The 15,907-nt window shown below is 31.2% G+C and overlaps 1 protein-coding gene across 6 annotated transcripts; it reads right to left on the reverse strand.

Moving 5' to 3' along the window:
• Positions 1-1,247: 1,247 nt before the first annotated feature.
• LOC148601018 (uncharacterized) lies at positions 1,248-15,594 on the reverse strand. 6 transcript variants are annotated; one of them, XM_088554153.1, is made up of 12 exons: positions 15,357-15,590; positions 15,137-15,204; positions 11,496-11,667; positions 11,117-11,248; positions 10,685-10,850; positions 10,138-10,214; positions 9,360-9,399; positions 8,300-8,358; positions 6,472-6,529; positions 6,054-6,145; positions 4,716-4,919; positions 1,250-4,104 (listed from the first exon to the last, which is right to left on the reverse strand). In XM_088554153.1, exons 2-12 carry the CDS (start codon positions 15,137-15,139, stop codon positions 4,007-4,009), a joined length of 1,101 nt encoding a protein of 366 aa, XP_088410279.1. In that variant the 5' UTR covers positions 15,140-15,204; positions 15,357-15,590; the 3' UTR covers positions 1,250-4,006. The 6 variants fall into 6 exon arrangements, with proteins under 6 accessions (XP_088410284.1, XP_088410283.1, XP_088410279.1 ...); XM_088554156.1 differs by lacking the exon at positions 15,137-15,204 and having other exon boundaries at positions 15,357-15,589; XM_088554152.1 differs by having other exon boundaries at positions 15,137-15,589.
• Between the last annotated feature and the right edge of the window lie 313 nt (positions 15,595-15,907).

A 15,907-nucleotide genomic window follows, 5' to 3' on the forward strand; every position in this document is an offset into this window, starting at 1 on the left:
TATAGTTCTACCGTCTTGTATTTATATCTATGGCATTTACCATCATATAAAAAATGTGTTAATATAGCATTATTATCAAGAGCGATATTTTCCCGTTTTGTAGAATATAATGCCGAAAATTAAGACAAAAAGAAATCTTCTACTTGACACAGTATGACAAACGTTTAATACAGTCTCTGGTAGAAACAAGGACGGCTCAAAATAATTATCTGGAATTTTAGTTTGCGAAATTAGATAGGGAAATTAACGCATCGTTCAACTGACCCGACATTTAGTCGTTATGATATTCAAATATTCCTTGTGTGGTATTTTCCGCATTTAATGTGCGGAAGCGCAAGCATAAAACACGAATCCCGCGGTTTTGACGTTACGACGTCTTACTTCGTTTGGGTCATCTATTTTGTCTATTACTATTCAAGGTCAGTAAATCCTAATAGGCATCTATATTCTATTATTATCTCCATTTTTGTGGAGCTTATCCTGAGTATCATTTCTATCATCAATTGTTTTGAGAAATTGGCTTATAGACAAGAACTTGTGTACATTTAAAGGGTCATTACTCTATTAATCTGTCGCTTCTCCTTCAGGTGCAAAACTAAGTACCTATTCTTTTAGTTCGCTGCACTTTTTGTACCAGTCGTTGAAGCTTAGAAAATTTTAATAGAAATCTTAAGCCAAAGACATATTGTCAGCAGTTTGTTTAAGATAATACTGCGGCAGAACCAGTAGACACATTTGGCGACTTAAATGTTATAGAGTTCATAATGAGATGAGTCATAGTTTTCCTTTCCTCGTATGTCTACCAGGGACTTGACTTTTTATGAGCAACTCGGCGGGTGTTTCTAGGAAAGCAGAGGACGATCACCCTACTGGTGCACCTGGTCCATGCTCCCAGTTTTTAGTGGAGTCCGAGTTGCTCATTTGCTTTTGTTACTTTGTATGTACGATTTTTTAGTTACTATATGTTCTTTGTTGTGTATGTCTGTTTTCCTTGTCTGGTCTTTGTCCCTGGATTACATTCTTTTGATTACCGCTATAACCTTGGTTCCCTTGATTATTCCTTTAAAGTTGAATGAATATCGCAAACTGTCAACTAAAGGTATTTAATTTCATCATTATAACAATCGAGATTCGATGAGTTCGTTATGATGTTAAAAAACAAAGCAAGTTGATTTTTTTCAACATTCAAAATAAACGAGTCATAAAACCTTTTTCTCTATGCTTCCTTTTGAATATTGGCTGCTTGACATTCAATATCTTTTAAGACGCAAGTTTTAGCGATTATCTGTCTTAGATATAGACGTCATATGTTGTTACGTAAGAAATGTAACAATGTCGTTTTCGCCCAGTTAGATTGTTATGTTACATGTAAGACATGTGGCGCAATCACACAACATCAAATCGCAACGTCATTTTTTATATTATCTATTTGTTTCACATCATCCCAGGGTGTGATATCAAACATGCTGAAACTGACAATCTGTGCCCACACACTTATAAATAAGGAAAGAAAGTAAGCCACATTATAATCTTCATCATTTTCTACTAGTGATTTGATTTGACGTTCGTCTTCGGTATAAGAAAACCATTTTTTACAACACTTAATTACAATTTATTCGAAGCAGCGTTACAAAGAACTATATCACACGAACTATATCACACGAAGAGACAAATTAATAAGCATAATACGAAATATTAACCTCACCAAAGTAGCAGCAGTGTGTTAAAATGATGAATGTGCTATATTTCTATATTATTTTATACAAAGTATATGGGTATCATATACTTCCATAGACTGAAAAACTCAGAATATATAGACCTTTTTCATGAAATTTAAAATGTTCTATTAATGATCCTTGATTATCTTATTGTTTCTATTTAAAATGATTTAAACATAAAGTGACTTATAAGTTCAAAAAGCCGTGTGTTTGCTACATACATATCTTATATAACATAAATATAATAAAACTATATAAACACAGGTCACTACAATTAAAAAACCTTTTACTTACTTAAATATTCCCCAGTTTGACTTCGATTTTTAAAGGGTATTTCTCCACACCGACAGACTGGCTTATTGTTCGATTAGAGATATTGACAGCATTAGATTTCCAGTTCCAGCTTTGATTTATTAGAACTGTAATTAGTACTTGGGTACTTTAGATAGCATTTTTCAAACAATTTAGGTACTAACCGAAGTGAAAATCATATAATTTAAAAGAAACAAATGTTTCTGTCCTTTACCCCCCAAATGAGACCGCTAACCAGGCTGTCTTGTCATGGTGGGTTATGTCCCTTTGCAAAACTTGCTTAATTGACTTCATCGTTAATATGAAAAAAAGTCTATCTTTCAACATTTCACTAGAAAATAGATATTACAAAAATAACATTGTAGGTAAAACAAGAGATCTAAAAACTTAAAACAATTCAAAGGCATTATTACATAAGTAGGTTTCAATGAGACCAACACTTCTGCAAAACTTCAATTTTGACAAAATTTTGCCGTAAATATATAAAATCACATATACATGGTTTAAAATGGATAAGAAAGTGAAAACAAAAAAAAGCAAAAAAAAAAAGATATATTACATTTATAACAAATATGTATATACATTTATAACAACAAACCAATCTTTTCGATCTGAGAGGTGAATCAGTACACGACAAATCTTTTACATATAAAAGATTGTCGACAAATCCCAAGTTCAGATCCTACAATAGGTTTACCTGTAAAATCTGCTAGACATGGGTTTTTATATTTAAGTATATTAACAAAAACATTATTGAATTAGGTCACATTTTCACTGAGTGAAAGACATTTATATTACAAAAAAAGTCGGTGAAAATTACCTCAAATAAACCCATTTCAATGCCTATTTTAAAAGATCAACCTTTCACGTTGAAAAACTGTCTTGCTTGAATCATCGATATAAAAGGGATCATATGGTTATTGTCTGGGCTTTAAATGCCCTTACATATATTTTGTTTAATTCAAAATATCTATAATATTCACTCTACATAAATATTATTTTTTTAAAATAACTTTCAGATGTATCCCCATCACTTTAGAGCAATATTTCATGCATCTAAAGAATTATTTTATTATCTTGTTTTGTATGAAGCTCAATGCTAGACAGTTTCCAACAAACAACAGTTCCCCTGACAACTTAGTCATACATTTTGTAATTAAAAAAAAGTCGGATTTTATATATAAAACAAAATGATTCCCATTTTATATTGATACGATAAATATTTTTTAAAGTATTGCAACCCGACAATCATTTAATTACGCAACATATTTAAGTAACCTGGTGAACTAATGTAACAAGTATTAATACTTGAGTGTAAGTTAGAAAATGTATGTCGGACATACGATCTAACGATAATACTTTTACTGTGTAGGAGTAAAAATAATACCTCATTGCACATATAAAATTCTGATATTTTACATGGACTTTGACATCTCCTTCCGTACATCATCATAGAATGACTCGTATATTGTATTAACGTAACTTCGTAATATTATAATAGTTGAAATTTGTAAATGTACTTTAAATATACAATTATGTAAAAAAAAATATTTCAATTCCTCAGCTTTCAGAAGTAAACTATATTATATGAGTTACGTAACAGCCTACAACCGATACTCTATATCATTGTCTGTCTCACTTTTAGTTCATCTGTTTGATAGTCAAATATTCGTTACGAAATTTAAAATAAAATTGCTTTAAAATACATAAAATGTTGAATATTTTGATATCTTCCGGTCAGCATGAACATGATAATTCACTATTCTGATTAAATAATAAGTAATATGCTCTGTTAAATACATATACTTTTTTACTAGTCTTAAATGTAAATAATTTTGAAAACTTATTTAAACATCTCTATTAAAAATGACCCTACATATATATCCGAGAATATGATTAGGTTTGCTTTTGCTTATGTGCTTCAACTTAATGACAAATTTAACCAGAAAACGAATTGGGTACTCCATCAGAACAGTTTACATCCTATATTCCTTCCTTGAACCCGAAGGTGCTAAAACTGGTTCTTCTGACTGTACTGGATTAGATACGGTTTCAGCATTACCATTATGCTCCTCTGCAAAAAATGTTGTGAACTTAAACCTTTACAGAAGAATTCAATTTAGATACTACAAACCAGGTGGTTATATTATAACTGCTGGTGTAAATACACACGAAGGTTAGTTTACATGCCTTCCAGTGTATTTACACCGGCAGTTATAAAACATAGTTTACATATAAATTGTTAAGAAATACATATGTGCTTTATGAGAAAAATTGTGACATATTGTATACATGGACAAAACATAAAGATCATACGAAGGAATACGCAAGGCATGAATTGTAGAGCTACTGTACTAAGAATGGTTAGAAAATAAGTATATACTGTAACAGTGTCGTGAGAACATATACACTGACCACTTTTTGTCTAGCTGTCATTGTCCAATAATGTTCTTGTTGATTTGAGAGCATAAATCAGTGTGACTGGTCGTGAGCTTTCAAACGATAAAACATGACATGTAGATATCATGTGAAATTTATGAAGGGAAGTTATATTAAATTGGTTTCATGATAAAGGTCCTAAATGACAATTATTTGTGGGAAAGCGTATCGAAAGAAGTCACCATGAGAAATAAGTATGAGTTATATGATATAAGATATTGAAAGAGTATACATATAACAGAATACCTTCATTTCTGATAAAACATGAAGCACGTCCTACAGGTCTGTCTTCTTTTGGTAATAATGGTTTGAATATAATACCCTCGTTCTGTTCTTCTGGAGCTGTCAATGATATTCCTGAATCCGCCAGCGTTTTCACTTCTGTCAAGGGAATGTCCTTTAATTCTGTATCGTGTTCCAATGGACAATTCTGGTAGCTTATGGTCGTCGCTAAGATAGTGTAAGCATTATGTAATATAATTTTACATTTATGTTTTCTGAAATTAATTTTAGGAGACATAAATCTAATTTGTTTTTGTGAGTTCTGATGAGAATTTTAATTTCGTATTAAATAATTACAACTACTGTTTGTTTCCTACTCAATCATATTATATTTATAGATGTCTTATTGCTCTTTTGCCTTTATCTATCACGACCTAATTGCTCATGCAATGTACGGAATTTGACAAAAAAAAAAAACCAAGGAGTTAAAAAATATTTATCACGGAACATTTAAACCATTTACCATATTTTGTGGTGGACGCGTTTGTCAACAAACGGTCGGCATTCTAATGGGAACAAATTGTGCTCCTCGACTTGCTGATCTATTCCTTCACTCTTATGAGAATTACTGTATAGCTGAACTTGCGATAAAGAATACTACAGACACTGTAAAGTCAGCCTCATATCTTGACCTACACTTAGAGATCGATGTTAAAGGAAAATTTTTAACCAAGCTTTACGACAAACGTAATGACTTTTCATTCAGAATTGTCAACTTTCTTTTCATCTGTGGCAACATCATTTCAGCAACTGCGTATGGACTTTTCATATCACAACTCATACGTTATTCCAGAGCTTGCCGTAACTACGCAGACTTTTTGTATCGCATTAGACGATTAGGCTTCTGGAACAGGATTTTGTTGCTACAAGATTGAAGTCATCACTACAGAAGTTTTGTGATCATGAACTCGTGGATCATTACGGTGTATCCATCTGCACCATGAAAATTGATGTGTTCTATGTGTCGTAGTATTCCTTTGCTCTTTTGTCTACTCCTAACTTGACTTTTTATGCGCAACTTGGCGGGTGTTTATAGAAAAGCAGAAGACACTTACCCTCCCGGTGCACCTGGTCGATGCTCCAAGTTTTTAGTGGAGTGGGAGTACCTCACTTACTTTTGTAAGTTTGTATTAATTTAGTTACTTTATGTTCTTTGTTGTTTTGTCTGTTTTTCATGTCTGGCCTTTGTCCTTGGATTACATTATTTTGATTTCCGCTAGAATCACGGTTCCCTTGATTACTCCTTCTAATGACCGATCTTAATGTTTTTCATATTTGTGTTCATAAAATGAAATAACTTACATGGAAGGGAGTTTTGATTTCTCAAGCGCACACGAATTACAAAGAAACAGGCAGGCACAATCCCAATAATTATAATGATGGTTATGGTGAGTCTTAAAAAAATAATGAAATAATTAATAGATAGTGTAACAAGTTGATTTTTATCTCAACTTTATATAAAATTATTTATTGAAAAGGAATAGTCTATAACACGGAATTTAGTAATGACTGAACTGAAGGAAAAATGTGGATTGCATAAAAAAGAAACCTGCTTTACAGTGCATTTTTAAATTGTTGGTGTGTCCGCTTCTGACACGTATATACTAAATTCACATTAGTATACAACTTAATTATATCGATACGACATGAGCATGTTTTTACTTAATTGTTCTTGTTTAAGATTGTGAACATTAGAAAATGAAAATCAATGCAGTCTTACTTTTCTTCAAACCAGCTGCGTTTTGATAATTTTGGTTTCTGTAGGTCAAAATGTTGTGCTTCAATATAAATAAAAAATAAATATACTAATATATTTTGAAGAGCATTTTTCCCATTTTTTATATCACTGCGAGAGCCCTTGCGTTTAAATACAACCATGATCTGGATTTAAATTAAGAATGACAACTGTAGAGTCCATCCATATATTGTTTGTTTTTTTACTGTACACATCCGGGGTATGACCGATACTTACAAAAATGTATTGGGATGAGTATACCATGTAACCGAACTTTTTTCAAATCATGTGGCGAAAATAGTCTATTTAAAATTCACATTAATTGTACATGAAATTAATGCTATTTTGACATGAATATTTGTCTAATATTATATTTACGCTAAAACTCAGAGGAAATTCCTGTGAAGGCTCTGCACATATTGAGTTAATGTGATCTTATATCATTGTTTTGTTCGCAGAGTTCCGGCCAAAATCATAGGAAATCGTGTGACAATAGTTTTCCTGTGTAAATGTGTGAAAAAAATTTCAGTTTATACCTAAAAGTACGAATTCTGAATTTGTTTTTGCTGCTTCAAACAGTTTAAGTTCATGACAAGAATAACCACAAAATGACTATAACTATAAGTACGCGAATAAATTGAATATTCTGGTCCAAACCAAGTTGTTTCCGAATAAAAATCGAAAATATCTTTGAGTTCAGAAGTTGCAACGATCTTATGAAGTGATAGTATTGCTTCTATGCTATTAAGCATAATTTAACCCCTTATATAAACCCATGTACAATTTGTACATTTAGTTTCTTTGTAATTTTTGAAGATACAAGCAATATGAAGATGTTAACCCTTAGAGACATGCACTTCTAATTGTCTGGCAATAAATGCATTTAAAACATTAACAAGTTGCACAAGAATATTTTTTCAAAGTATTTCGAAGTTACCAAAAAACGAGGTTAGTTTGCTTAAATTGACTTTTTAATTCTTTTAACGCCAGAGTAAAAGTCTTTTAAACGTCTGTTTTTTTTTTTTTTCTAAATTGACGGTCATTTACTAAGGAAAACGTGTGTTGCGTAAATGAATTACTCTGAAATGAACGAAAATTTTACTTATTCTCTTTAACAATATATGCATCTGCTGCTTAAAGGATCAAACTTTTAGAGTTTTCCAGTCTTTAGTGGTACAAATAGCAGATTTGTCAATGATTTGTAAAAAGTGGATGTAAACAATGCATAATGTGTCTCATTTTTTCTCTTTTGCCCATAAACGGATTGTAAGAAATCTCAAATACGTATTAGACACCCGCATAGTCCCCTCTTAGGCGGTAAAATTCTTATATTTCTCATAAATGCTTTCATAATAAGAAAATACCAAATTTCTATTCAACGCCGGTTAGGAGCGGTATCATTTCGAGACCAAAAATTTATATTAAGTAATCAAGAGTAATCAAGGGAACCAGCGGAAATCAAAAGAATGTAATCTAGGGTCAAAGATCAGACATGGAAAACAGACACACACAACAAAGAACACAAGCTAACTAAAATGATACATACAAAGTAACAAAAGTAAATGAGCAACTCGGACTCCACTGAAAACAGACTTGTTTATGTACATGTAAAATGTGTGCTTCATCGAATAAAGACTCACTCGCGAGCAACGATGTCATCAAAACAATTATTATAAATTTGGTAGTGCATTCAATGTTGTTATATGCTAAATCATGTCCTACTAATATGCGATGAATACACTTTCTCCCTTATGTTTTGTCATTATTTCAAGTAAGAATATACTGTTAATGTTATTCCAAATGATAAACTTACTAGTTGAGTTATTCTTGTTAATTGTTAATTGATTGTCTGTTTCTTCGTTTGAAGCGTCTCTACGAAAACAAATAAATTAATGACACTGCACGATTAATACACATTACTGCGTATACGCTCATGTAAGATGTTGTACGATGTCTAAAATTAAAGAATTAAAATCTAGACAATGAAAGATCTTGGGTTCACAATTGCCACAAAAAAGAAACCACAAATTTATAAGGCACATATTTGGGTAATATTATTTTTATAAATCACTTAAAGTCGATAAAACAAATTGTACTTTTTTGCAATGATATTTTATTTTGTATTTAGTTGATTGTTTTATCATTAACTTCCTACATATTCTGTTTTCAGCTGATAAGAAGCAACACCTCGAAAAACGAATGCTGCATACCAGAATTTGCCTTTATTTTCATGATTGGTAATGGTACTTTCTTTAACGTACTATAATAATTTGTTTACTTTATTTGCACATGCTTGTTTAGTTCGCTTAAGTAAAATATATATGACAAAATTCTATAAAAATCTAACCAAAAAAAAAAAGAAAAAAAAACTTGATGATCGAAACCAAACCAACCAATCTAACAAAAAAGTATTAGCTATTTTGTTTTATCAACATTAAAGTTATTTAAGGCTGTTATATTTTTTTTGGTCTAAGAAGAAATAACCTAAACTAATTTGTTTCCAATTGTGTACAAAGGACAAAAAAAATTAACTGCCCTATAATTCAATTTTCATATCAACATTTAAGGAGTAAACCATTAAAAAATGTTGATGACGTCACAGTTACAAAATTTGGTCCATTTAGAAAGTGTGTAACATCTGAAATTATTGTTTTCCCAAAATGTCTATGAAATTGTGGTAATTGAAAAAGTTGTCTGTTTTTTATCTTTAAAACTCTTTCATATGGCAGATTAAGGATCATTTTTTTATTTGAAATTTATTCTGATAATTTGTTAGAAATATCATTTTTTAAACAAACCTTGATGAAATGCATGTATGTGCATTTCAATTCTTTTAAAAGGGAGTTTTAGCAAAAGTAGAAAATATAACATACCCGAAGTTTTCTTCTTTATGTAAAGGAATGTTTACTCCAGCTACAAGGGAGAAATTGAAACATCGACACCTTTTAATTGACTTGAATTAACACTGAAATTTCAATTTGTAAGATAAAGCCTAAAATAGAAATGGTTTCATTTTTTTCCTCACTTACTTTTGTAACTTTTTCTATTCTAAAAAATGAATTACCAGATTACTAGATTTCTCAATCAAGGCATTTAAAGACTGTATTTTCAGCGCGAGAGCTGACATAAGTGTTAAATTACAGCCATTTAATTATTAAAATTTGAGAAATCTTATAATCAACGATTTTAAATGTAAGACACTCTTTCTCAAATTGCAAAGTAAAATTAATTTATGATTGAATTAGAAAAGCTCTATTGCTTAAAGCAAATCAAATTGTTTTGCATGATGCCATTACAGTGGGCTTCATATCGTTCATGTATTCGGAAAAACAAACGCAAATGCTAAATCACTAGTACTTTTACAACAGGTCAAGAGATGAATAAGTTCACTAGAAATTAGACAACATTCAGAGTACAATATGTTAGGATTAAAATGAGGATTTGAATGAAGGAAAACAGTTCCTATTACCTGTTTCTCCAAATGGGCATATATTTTACCAACTGATGTCTTTGAGGTCACAGGCATTGACCACTCAATTTGCAAAACAACAAAATACAACAAAGTTACACTTTTAACCCTTTCAATGCGTACTAAACTCCTATGATACATGTTTTACCCTTCAAAACAACAAAATGTGAATATAACCTTACCATTGGTTTTGTCTTTGATATTAGAATGAAAAGAATTCAGGATCTGAGGCTTGGCATCAATAAAAGGATCTGAAATACTTTAATTATTTTGTTTTTCTTAAAAAGATCAATGTAACAGAATAGTATTGTCCTAAAGTTTGTCAGTATCATGTAAACCCATAAACGCAACATTTTTTGTTAATTCTAAGGTTATTCCAATACTTCAAACTATACGTAGGTTCATTTGAAGAAAAAGTAAGTTTTACTAAGTCCTCCTGTGTCAGTTTTTAAATCATTTCTTTTATTTAAGTTACCTTGTATGACATTTTTCCCATGAAATTTATCGCTAAAAATCTTTAGATGTAAACTGTACATAATTAACCCAGCGGCAAATACAGAAATTCCGAAATAAAGGGACCGCTAACTGGTATAAGGTGCGCTCAATTTGTTTTCTTTGAATTGATTTTTTAGCATAATGAATTTCTAACATAAGGGTATCTCCCGCATTTTTATCCTCCTATAGAACAACATATACGTGACAGCCTCGTACGCTTCCGCTTATTTATACCTGTTATTTATGCAAGAACCATTTAAAGCTAGTTTTGTTCCATTTGGACAATTCTTCGAAACAATTTTGCAGTTGCAACTATCTAAGCCATAGAACCCAATTGATGTATCACAAAGGCAAGGTCTACTACAGCCGAAACGTGGTATGTAGTTGATCATTGTTGAACCTATAAATAAGTTTTAAGGATATCTTTATTCATTGTACATATAAAAGTGTACCAAATTTATATTCATAAGCAAAAAGATATTACCGTATTTCATGGAAGATAAGAGTGATGGTGAAAAAACTTCAAATATATCTATTATTTATAGATATCCATGTCAATTTATTCAAAGAATTAGGTACACTTTAATGGGCAAAAAGATACAGCTTTAGTAAATACCTTATACTGGTGCTCTTAAACTTCATTTATGTGCGAATGTTTGTACAAACCAGATGGACAAGTGTAGTCTATACAGGATGTTGGAAATTCGGAGTTGGTTTCATCAAAGAGCCATTTACCATTTTCACAAGGAGTACATTCATCATTATCATAGTGGCTGGTACATTTCTTCACATAATGCCCTGGAATGAAATAGCACGCCACTTTGATTTCATTAACAGATATATTCTAGGTCTTAACAGTTTCAATCTACAAAAGGAATTTAAAGCAAAAATATTGATCATATTTAACCATCATTCTCTCTCAATCAAAGAAATTAGTGAATCCATGCAGCTTTACTATCTATATGGACTATATATCATATGCCTAAGTTAAATTTAACAAATGCACATTTTTTTAAAATATTTTAAATTTAACCGGTTTCTGTACCTAAAGAGCAATTCTTTTTCACTCCTTTGCAACAAATATTTGCCATTTTATTGCCCTCCTCCCATACAATGCGTTGAATGTAACCATCTTCACAGTGTGTATCCAAAGCCAAAACTGTATATAGAATGTGACTTAGTATGGCATAGGCAAGTACTCTGTTCCTGTTTGCCCGCTGCAAAAATAGTAACAAAAAGTTATTACAAAGGCAAGTACTCTGTTCCTGTTTGCCCGCTCCAAAAATAGTAAAAAAAAGTTATTACAAAGGCAAGTACTCTGTTCCTGTTTGCCCGCTCCAAAAATAGTAAAAAAAAGTTATTACAAAGGCAAGTACTCTGTTCCTGTTTGCCCGCTGCAAAAATAGTAAAAAAAAGTTATTACAAAGGCAAGTACTCTGTTCCTGTTTGCCCGCTGCAAAAATAGTAAAAAAAAAGTTATTACAATAATAATTTGATATTATAGTTTCTTCACCCTCTCTTTGCAAGTAGAAATTAGTCAAATGTGTAGTTAAACTCATAGATACGATCAAAACACCTTAAACACTGGCTTTATTCATTCTTTAGTGCTACAGTAAGTATGCTCTTTTGACATACTATGGTAGAATTCATTGGTGCTGGTTCTCACATTTTTTTTCGATATGTTTTGCTCTTAATACTTCTTGTTTACACCTTATTTTTTTAATCTTGGAACTCTTATATCTGCAAATAAGAGGTTACTCGTTGAAATACGTGTATAGCATACCAAAATTCAAAGTATTGATTAAAACTGTATCTTCATAATTTATCAATTATTTTACATACTTGTTCCTTTAGAAATGATCTCAAGAGTTATCAATGAGTGTATTTATTCAATCTTTGTATACAAATATCTAACATAGAAATAAGGCCAATATATGTACAAGTGTAACCTAAATATAAAAAAAACCTCTTTTTCTACTATAGAATGTTTAAACAAGTTTTGGTTTACCGATGTTACAAATACCTTTAAACTTTAAGAATTTATATCAAGTGTAATAGTATGTGGTCTGAGATACCCCCGTGCACTCCCACCCAACTCATCAACCAAAATATGATTCTCAGGTACCCTTATACCTCCCATTTACGAATCTTTTTGTCGCCAAAAAATAAACTGAAGCATTTTTTTTTATTTTATACTTTGTTGAGGCAAAAATGTATTTTTAAGTATTTTTTATTATACCAACTTTTTTTCTGCAGTATGTAGTAAACTGACATATGTATATATCATCATGTAGCCAAATGTCTCAGCTTTACAACAGTACCAAGAAAGTTACGGTAACACTTAGGGGTTTGCGGTAAAATGAAGAAAGTACCCCTACCCCGCCGAAAAATCGCTTAAATTGACATATTTTTCAATGTCAAAACCCCTAGAGTATTAATTCTTTAGTAAAAAATGATTATTTTATTTTAATTTATATTAATTTTCTATTTATCATTATCACAATGTATACTTTTAAATATGCAAAAGCTTGTCTGAAGTACGGTATTAGAAAGCAATTGCCAATTATAGCTGAAATTGAAGAAAATATGAAATTCTGAAATTCCGCTTTTTATAAAAACCTCATTATTATCACATTAAAACTAAAAAATACGCCCCTGAAATGAGAGAATATGTTGAATACATCGATAATTAAAACAACAGCACCCAACATGCCTATTGTACACCGTTTTTATATTAATTATTAACATTTTAGTTCAAACTGAGGTATTTTTTATCATGGGTAGGGGTGGCAATTTTCCACTTAGCTTGACTTGGAAAAATTCAAATATTTATTACTTGATCTCATTTGGAAACTAAGATATAGTAATGAACCGTTTCATACAAAAGCTTGTTTAAACTACGGTATTCTGAAAAAAAGACAATATATCGGGTGATATAGTAGAAAATTCATAAATTCTGAAAATTCCCATTTTACCGATCTTATAGTCATGTCACTCCAAGAGGAAAATCTAAGCGCTTGAACTAATCAGATATGTTAGGTACACCATTATCTTAATTATGACTAATATATGAGTTCTACAATGTCAGTATGTTGTGAATGAGAATTTCGTTTGATAATGAGACCAATTTTCTAGGGGAACGGGTAATATTTGTAACATTTTTTTTTAAATCCTTTTCTTGAAAAATAGTTTTTCGTGGTTCATGTATGTAGACAATTTTTTGACAAATTCTGACTATGAAAATCGCCAAAATTCATCAAAAGAACTCGAGAAGTATAAACTGTGACAAAACTAAACAGAAAATAATAAATAATAAAGCAATTTTTAACTGAAGCATTAATACTCTAGAGGTTTTGACAATGAAAAATATGTCAATTTAAGCGATATTAGCAAACCCTTGATGTTACCGCAACTTTCTTGGTGCTATTGTAAACCTGAGACAGTGGGCTATACGATGATTCCTGTAGTTGTTCCGTTTATTCACACATATTATTCAAGGAAGGCTAAAACTCTCAAAAAATTGAGTCACAAAAATCTTGGCTTTTTACCCAGGGGTACAAATATAGGCTTATACTGAAAAAGAATCCGAGAATAGTCTTTGGCGACAAATTGATTCGGTAATGGTAGGTATAAATTTACCTAAAAGTCACCATGAAGTTAATGAGTGGGGGAGGGGGTGCACCGTGGACCCTCCCAACCCATGGACTACAAGTGTTTGTAAGAAACAGGCAAAATTGGTGGAAACATGCATGGCAAAACCCCACCGATCCGACAATATGATTTCACTCAAAGATACTTTCTTTATCTGAAAAGACCATTATTTGTTCTCCGCATCATTGGATTTGCTCAGAAATTGTTCAATGCAATCTTAGAAAAATGAGGTATTTGACAGAGTTATCTGCCCTTAAAATGTTCATATTCAGTGCAGTTAAATGAAACTCAATATTAATGTTCCAGCATGATGAAGAAAATCTTGTCTGTTTCCCTTTAATCTAATTGTGAAAATAATCAAATCAAACTATCAAAATGGTTTTTTTTGTATTCCATGTTTCACCCACAGTGGCACTGCCTGATTCTTACAAACACTGACACTTAAAAATGTCTGGCTAAGACGGGTTATCGGTTTATTTAGGTTTCGGTTAAGGCATGCTTTAATGCATACTAGGTTTTATACTATAGTTTAGATTATCAATGCTGCTCTAACATCATTAACCTTTGTCGTCGCATTTGATTTCATTATTTAACTAAATTTAAGTACCTTCTGTGAGAACTAAACGTTTTTATAATATGGATTTGATTATTGATACCAATTAATAACTTTATAAATGTTCTCTTACCATTGTAATAAAAAAGAAATAAAATAGCTGTAATGTGCTTTGTTTACTTTGTTTTCTCTAAATACAGACATATAATTTTCATTCTATATTTAGAAAGGTGTTTCCGATAAATATTTATAACTTGCAAAAATAGAACTCTGCAAAATTTGTTTGTTTTTTTCAACATTTTTTAAACATTTTTGTAAAACTATTCTATTGCATAAAAAAGTAAATGCAATGGAAAACATTTTTTCACAATAAAACAACAAGTCTTTATACAATTTTGTAATTTTTCAAACGACTTTGTGTTTGTTGTTTTTGTTTGTGTGTGTGTTGCTGCTGTTGTTCTTTACTAAATTAGAATACTCACCATTGCTTTTCATAATATTTTATGTAGTTCCTCACTTAGTCACTGTTGTATGCCCTAGGACACAATTCCTTGAATTGAAACAACCCTTTATAAACAATTATCCAAAATCAGATTAGCTTATAAAATTAAAGCCAAACAGTCTCTGTTAGTTTTTTTTACTATAATTACACTCTTTCGTTTATCTTAAAAAATGTCTACAAAGTTTGCATATTAGTCTTACGTAATGAATGGCGGATCGATCCAACTTTTCTACTTGGGAATTCCCCTGATATAGAACGTTTGTCGTAAAGTTTTGTCAATAGTTTTCCTCTACCATCGATTTCTAAGTGTAGGTCAAGATATGAGGTTGACTTCACACTGTGAAGTGGTTGTCATCATGAACTCGTGGATCGTTATTGTGTATCCACCTGCACCATGAAAACTGATTTATTCAACGGGTCATAGTTTACCTTTCCTCATTTGTCTACCCCAGACTTGACTTTATATGAGCAACTCGGCGGAAATGCAGAGCACGCTTATCCTACCGGTGCACCTGGTCCATGCTCCCAGTTTTTAGTGGAGTCCGAGTTGCTCATTTGCTCATTTATTTATTCATTTAATTTTTGTGGGCATAAAATAGATTTGTTTGTATCCATTTTTATTGACATGTTTATATTGTGTCACAAATATTATTTGTTACACCAAACTTAAAACTTTGTCATCCTTATGTTTGTTCGATAGAACATCAACGAATGTTATATATATATGTACGTCCAATAATGAACCCATAGT

The sequence above is a fragment of the Perna viridis genome, chromosome 12, assembly GCF_037379345.1.
Source record: "Perna viridis isolate PV_CMFRI_1.1 ecotype Kerala chromosome 12, ASM3737934v1, whole genome shotgun sequence".
In the NCBI taxonomy this organism is placed as follows: domain Eukaryota; kingdom Metazoa; phylum Mollusca; class Bivalvia; order Mytilida; family Mytilidae; genus Perna; species Perna viridis.